The 7,584-nt window shown below is 29.9% G+C and overlaps 1 protein-coding gene across 1 annotated transcript; it reads right to left on the reverse strand.

The window, feature by feature from the left end:
* Window positions 1-766: 766 nt before the first annotated feature.
* Window positions 767-7,088, reverse strand: LOC149372850 (uncharacterized). Its single transcript, XM_089598007.1, has 5 exons — window positions 7,069-7,088; window positions 6,899-6,988; window positions 5,849-6,009; window positions 5,680-5,788; window positions 767-997 (listed from the first exon to the last, which is right to left on the reverse strand). Exons 2-5 carry the CDS (start codon window positions 6,971-6,973, stop codon window positions 767-769), a joined length of 576 nt encoding a protein of 191 aa, XP_089454133.1. The 5' UTR covers window positions 6,974-6,988; window positions 7,069-7,088.
* Between the last annotated feature and the right edge of the window lie 496 nt (window positions 7,089-7,584).

Genomic DNA, 7,584 nt, shown 5'->3' on the forward strand with positions numbered 1-7,584 from the left:
ATTCATGCTCACCAATTAGAACACTGAAACGGTGACAGACAAAACTCACTTTCAGAGTTTTTTTTAGAGACTTTCAGAAAAAAAATTATAGTATCCTTTAAGAGAAGGATTTCTCTCTTCATTAAATGCCTGACTAGATCCGTTGGTAATGACCATAAATATGTATCTGATAGCTATATTTTTTTGCGAGTGATTCTAGCTTTATATTCAATTTTATACCAGCAAGCCATCATACAAGAAACATGTATTTTCCGCCTTCTTACTGCAAAAAAGCACCTTCACCGCTTGATTTTGGGTTCTCAGGCGGAAAAATGGTATACCAACCTCGTTCGAAAAGGCTTCTTTACGAACCTTATTTATGCCGTCGCCTTCGGCTTGTGCTATAAACCTCTTGGTTCGTAAATCGAAGCCTTTGCAAACTCGAACATAATAAACTATTTGTAATAATAAATTGGTTACTAAGTGTATATTGTTGGATGGGATATTGGTGTTGAAACAATTGTTTTGATATCGATTTCTTTAAATAATGAGTATGAGCTTATAGACTTAATGATGACCGCCACGTCATTCTAAGCTTTCAAAAAAAAATAACTATCTATTGAGATTTAAGAATAATATCATACGATACCTTATAAATTTATTAACTGATTATTATCAGCTAAAAATGACTTGTATTCTGATGGGGATTAAAGTGTTAAAGACACTTCACATAATTAAAACATGCGCTTTTTAATAACGGTAAATCGAATGATGTAGAAACATTCTTTTAGTAATTCTCTTCTTGGATTTCCTTTTTTTCTTGGCTAAGCAATTTACCAGTTTGATTGTCGACTGCCATTTTATTCTTAGGAACATACAAAATTAACGCTTTATCTGAACTTAATAATACCTTGGCCTTTTCCAAATCGAATGGGTCGGAGACACTCAACTTCTTGTACAAGCCCTTCTCGTGCTGTTCTTCTGGTGTTGCCTTAACTATAATGTCCCTCCCTACAACCTACAAATATAATAAAGTTTTATAAAGAAATTCAATGCTTTTGAGTTGAAAAAACCTAATGAATATTAATTTGGCAATTTTTTTAGATAAACATGACAAAATTATTGATTAAACTTAGACGACATTTATTAACCCCTTTTTCGATACCTGGTGCTTATTTAAGGAAAAAATTAATAAAATAAGTACTCACTTGAAAAATAATTTTCTCTCGGTTGTACTTCGTGCAGTCCAGGTGCGGCACATATTCTTTCTATGAAAATAGCACTATACAAAATTTCAACTAATTAAACGTAAAACTATAATAGAACTTATCAAAGGTCACACCTTACTAGCCTCGTCCAATGTAGTACCAAAATCACTATTTAAAAGCAATGAATACGGGCTGATTCAATGTGATGGGGGAAGTAATGGATGGACTGCTTTCCTATTTTGCGATATCTTCTTAACGCGTAGGCTCTATCATACTATAAGCACGTGCCTGTTCTATACTATATTGCCTTAAATCTTCCATTTTTTAAGAAACTTGTACTTAAATTCATCAAATTCCATAAAATTTCGATCAGTTCTTCAATGCTTCAACAAAGCCTATACAAATCGATTAAAATCATGCACTGCAATTATTTATGACTTTTCAACCATGTTTTAGTCACAAATCTGGAAGTGAAAAAAAAAGAAAAAAATAATAATGCAACTTCGACTTAAAATGAACGCTATGTAAATATTAAAAAATATTTAAACTAAGATAGCCGTTTGGATCGTAAAAAGAATTTCTTGCTTAATAAAGAGTTACATCAAACCTTTTTTCTTTTGAGGTAAAGTACTGCTGCTAACTCTTGGTTCTGAAACTGAAATTTTTCATAACATCTTATTTTCTAGAGTAATTCACCATCGTCGACATTTAACTTGTTCGGCAAGCATCTATTACGAACCCCAGCTCATTTACTGTAGGCGAGAAAAAGAGAACTTGTCGCGATAACTAATGCATTAATTTTTTGAACGTTGAAATTCAGGAATAAAAATATTTCTTCGTTCACCAAAATTTGGGGAAAGTTTTCTCAAGGTTTGTTTCTGAGATGCTAAGTACATCACATATTTATAAATTCCAATATTCTTCAAGCCATAAAAAATGTTAGTTACTATTTTTAAACCAACAATATAGCACGTAATCATTGCAAAAAACGCGTTAGTATTTCTTGCAAGTTCTCTGAACGCTTTAATATTTACAGTTGCCGTCAAAATCTCTAAACAAAAAAAACTTTGTCCCAAAACGCTAAGAAATAGTAAATAATATAATCTTTGGTATAAACCCCCTTTTTCCCTAAGACCAACTTGGGTAAGTGTCCCGCACATAGGCACTTGTATTTTTGTGAAGCTCTACAACTAAGCCCTCGATCCCTGATGGCCAATTTCTAATCTCGATGCCCACCTCTTTAAGTGATCTGCAATCAACACAAGGGGCGGGAGTGATATTTGGGAAAAACTTAAAACTTCTCCTAAGATCAAATGGTGTCTCCTTGAAATTTTAGGTCCTTGATCGCATACAACATTGCACTTGTTTATAGAAAATGATGAGCAGAAATTTTTAAATTTAAATACTATAAAACGTGGATGGAACACATAATACAATTTTGAAACAACTATTGATGAGTTTATCTTGAAATTGGTGACTTATTCATTGAATTTACGATTCAAATAATCACATAATCTGGAAGCCCTTTAAAAATTATTTTCCAGACAGCAGAATAAAAAATTAACATCTCATATTTCACTTATGAATTACCTAGATTCCAACGGTATACTAACGTCAGATCGTCATCATTCTGAAATAAACGGCCAGTTGATAGGAAGACAAAAATAGTCAATGCACCAGGATTTATTTGTACTTATAAATATTATTGTTAACATAATAATTTTTTTTTTTTAATTATTATGATTGACTTTAATCTTTTCATTGTTATGAATGGCTCATAATTTTAATCTTATGCATTTGTAATAGTTATACATAAACGGTCTTTCATCATTTTTGCTTATCATAACTTGGTTTATAAAGACAGTTTGATACACTTGATGCTAAATCTCTGTACGTTGATTATTATTTTCTTTTGTTTACAAAGAGGTACGAAATCATACGTACCTAATTTTATTCAAGTATCAATGACTGCTCATACAAATTTTGACGTAGACCAGTTAGTTCAGTTTAACTAAGTATTGAATATTCTTTAAAATAAAATAATTAGAAAAATAAAATATTAAATATAAGTTATAAACAGTTGATGACATATCTGAGTATGTAGATTAATTTGTTAAAATAGCTAATTGTGCTAATTAAATAGATATTTTGAATCCATTGAAAAATTAAATATAATAGTTTGACGTAAAAGTGTTTTTATAATGATGACATTTGATACCTCTTAAAAATAATTAAAAAGATATCAGTTGATTGAGATGGTTAATTCTTAGCTATCATGTACCCTCAGAACATTATGCCAAACATCTATCATAACAAAGGAGTAAGTAGTCAAAGTACATTGTGTCATAGTTGAAAAGCCTGAGATTAATGAAATAGTCATTTTTATTTATAAAGTTAATATAATAATGAAGGTATAACTAAATCAGTAATCCATTATTTTTTCCACTCAGTTTATTTTCGTTGATAATTTAACGGGTGACACGCTGCCCATACATGATTTTTGGTAAAATTTCATTCACTTAATTTTTTTTTTTTTAACTGTCTGGTTATTATTAATTTTTATTAAAGCAAATGACAAAAGGTACAGTTATTAAATAAATAAAATGTATAAAAAATTTATTATTTTTTAAGACACATGATACAGTGAAACTCACTATAGTTCCGGTAACATTTCATCGACTAATGTGCCGATCTCTTCAAGTTTTATCAAAAAACCTAAGTGTACCGTGGTCCACGAGAAAAAAAAAGAAAAAAAAGTTACAATGAGAATTCAGAAATGTGGTTTTCAAAAAATACCACTAAATCGGAGAACACAAGCACGTTAGACTGAAAAAGGTGTCTAACCAAGAGGGTTAGTCAAATTTCAGCAAAGACTAATAATTTTATACAAATAGACACATAGTACAAAAACACACAAACGGTCGCGGGTTGGCACTCACACTTGAGTAAACGCGTACATATATAAAAAATTTTCAAGTATTACATAAGTCGCATACATCTTTTTCCTGATTTATATTTTGACCTTTGAATATAATGTACAGCATTTTTAAGACCAAACGTTGATTGTAATTTATAGTCACATTAGTATTGTCTAATATATCTGGCTTTTTCCCCAATTACATGATTTTTTTTATTCACTTTAGGAATCACATCGTTATCAGACTTATTGTTATTTCTTCATAATGTATACAAAAACGTGGTGAACTTATATTAATAGTATTGATTGGTGTTTTTTAAGTATCTTAACGCATTCCAATTCTCAATTGTATAACATCGTTTTAAGACGTATTCGTTAATAAATCTAACTGACCCATCTTTTTGCCTGTATTGGTCTAAAAAATTTTTGATTTTTTTTTTTAATAAGAATTATTAGCCTAATGTATAGCCGTATTTATTTAATTTTGAAATTTTTTTCAATACAATTAAATTATAATTTCGTGAATTTTTTCGCATTCACGTCACATGTCGGCAAGCAATAAAAAATGTTTGTGAATCCTCTTTATAGCAATAACTTAGTTAAAACAATAATATTATCTACCTAAATTTTTGATAGTTAACTGACGTGACTTGTACATCCTTTGAATCTATTTACAACAAAATCGCGCATTTGTATGAATTGAAGTAATATCTAAGGCACACTAATACATAACTATCTTAAATATTATTTTTTTAATTTTTTATTTTGAAACATATTCTTCGTCATTTTTCAGAAAGCCATATCATCTTGCTAATAACCTATTTTTGTTCACTTGATTAAGATATTTTAAATGTATCCAAAAATTTTTTGTAATTCTATTTTGAAAACTTCTAAAATTTTCTTGATTACTTAGTTGTAAATAAATATCCAAATAGGTTTTTGTTGTAAAGCATTTCTTGTAAACACTTAATCAATATCTTTTAGTAACACTCAATTACACTCTGACATAAATAAGAATCCCTTAAAGTCTTAAAAACCCTCAAAGTCTTAAAGTTCAGTAACGTTTTTGACAATTAATTTCTAAATTCTTAGCAACAAACTGGTAACATACATTGATAGCCACGCAGTCAAAAAAAGTATATAGACCTTTCGAAAAAACTTAGTAGTAGTAGCTTTTGTACATGGTAGTACTAGGACAAGTACAACGGGCGAGGTACCTGCGAAGCCAGGCAAAGTTTCAACTAAAAATACACTATTTAAAATTCAGAGAATGAAGGGCAAAAAAGGAGGTTCCCGTCGATCTCGTGGCTCCGATGTTATCTCGTCTTCGTCTTCTTCACCAAGAGGAGGTGCACTTTCAATTTCGTCCTCAATTACAGATACATTTCGTTTTCTTAGCTCCATTCCTTGAGAAGGTTTCCGTTGACAATCAGGAAGGGGTCGAATTCTTTTTTTATTCTTGATTACAATTATTCTTGAAATTTTTGGTTTTAATATTTGGTATAACTTTTCGAAAATAAGTATAATTAAACCCAAGACACATCCGACAAATATGATTACAAAAAGGGGTATAACCTCTCTTATACCAAAAGATGTAAATGTATTTTTTTTTTCAATATTTTCCTTGAAATGACGTATATCGTTTAGTCTAGCTAGTGCGCCATGTTCAATACTTTTTCTTATGCTGAAAGAAAATTTTATATTAATTACTGGTCAACGATAATTTTTACTTAAAGACACTTACAAATAATTGAAAAATCCATAGACAGGATGGCCCTTTCTGACCGCAATACCTATTTGTTTCAGTCTATCTTGCGGAAATGCTATTAGTATGCATAGTTTTTCAATTATTGTGGGATGCCGATACGTAGCCTGTCCGAAGTAAGCAACTCTGTCATTACATACCTAAGTTGAAAAATCTTTGAATAAGTCACCATCAAAAAATTTTAATCAGTGAAATTTTTGAAAAAACAAAACACTATTCATGGTAAAGACCTTAGTGATCAAAGCATTACATGTAACAACTCGTAATGATTATAATAATAGGGACCAATACAATTGAATATCAGTATCTTAATAGTCTCCTTAGAATATATTTGTTTTGTAGTATTATTTGCTTTCTAGAGAAATAAAAAAAAATTTTAAACAATTTATTGTTAGGAAATGTAATGCCATTTAATAATGTTGATTCGTAAGTTTACCGTTAGAAATTTTTGATATATTGCAGTAAAAGTCTTAAGAGCCGTTCGCGTCGTTACTGTGTTAAGCGCTACAAATTTAGCATCTTTCTTTTAAAGTGGTTCAAAAAGTTGAAGAAGATGTAGTTCTTGATAAATTTTCATTTAGAAATTTGGTCAAATACATAAGAAAAATCAGTATTTGATACTATAAACAATAAATAAAATAGTTCCAGAAATCACCTGAATAGCCTGAACTTGTCTCGAAATAATAACCATTGCACAATGATGCCTAAGGTTTTTGTTGACTTCTCTTACGGTAATGTTTTTATACGAGCCATGACAGCAATAAACTGTATTTTTCTTTAAACTTTGCAACGTTTTATAATAAATATTTATAAATTTCTCTCTAAAGCAAAACGCGTGTATTGCATCGCGTAGAGTAATAAAAAATTTTGATAACAGTCTTTTTAAGGTGTCGTGGTTGGAAACACAGATTTCTTGCATTTACCGGAATAGAAATTCAATTTTTTTGAAACTATTGTAAAAAACCACGTATAATTAAGTATATTTCACCAAATAGATATGCACTTGCTATAACTTTTACTGATTAATACCTGTTCATAAATTTCCTTCTGAGTTGTTGGTAACTCGTCATCAGGTTTTAAATGTAAGCTTATGTTTTGAAGCATGTCTTTGCTCAAGCCCTAAAAAAATATCATTTTTATGTATTTTATTTCTTATTCTTCAATTTTTAAAGAGGACATTAAAAAAAGTTTTAAATTACCGGGAACAGGTTTGTCAGATTTTTATCTTTATCAGCAATCAGTTTGTACGTTCCATCCTTGATAAAGCCATGAATATCTTTGAAAGGTATTGTTGGTGAAAAAACTGTAGAGAAACTGGTGAAACATCCCGAGTATGCCGAGACAAAAATAAAGGATGATAATAACAGTGACAGTTGTGCCAATTTGAACGATGTGCAGCTTAGATGTAACTCTGTAAATTTTGTTAAAATAAATAATATAATCAACACGTCATTGAGTGCATTTTTTTAAAGCAAATTTATCATAAGATAGTATTTTATTATGACTTAAGAATAAAACCTATAGAGCATGGTACTTAAATAAAATACTTCAGAAAAAAATTGTGAAGCTCTTGTTACAGAGCAGTGTTTCACAGTTTTGATACTTAATCTTTATTATAACTGTGTAAAAATAAGGGGGTATAAATGGGTCATGGGACCCACGGTAAGAACGAAGTTCTTTAAACGTGAAATGAGTGCCAAAAAATAATTTAACAT

Source organism: Copidosoma floridanum, unplaced genomic scaffold (genome assembly GCF_036245765.1).
Source record: "Copidosoma floridanum isolate Cflo_tuat_1 unplaced genomic scaffold, Cflo_Japanese_pri ptg000126l, whole genome shotgun sequence".
In the NCBI taxonomy this organism is placed as follows: Eukaryota; Metazoa; Arthropoda; class Insecta; order Hymenoptera; family Encyrtidae; genus Copidosoma; species Copidosoma floridanum.

Coding starts and splice junctions, on each gene's coding strand:
- LOC149372850 (XM_089598007.1), bottom strand. CDS start 6,973: ATGCTTCAAAACATAAGCTTACATTTAAAACCTGATGACGAGTTACCA. Junction 6,010..6,898: donor AGAAGGAAATTTATGAACAG/GTATTAATCAGT, acceptor TTTTCAACTTAG/GTATGTAATGACAGAGTTGC. Junction 998..5,679: donor CATCTTTTGGTATAAGAGAG/GTTATACCCCTT, acceptor TTATATTTGTAG/GTTGTAGGGAGGGACATTAT.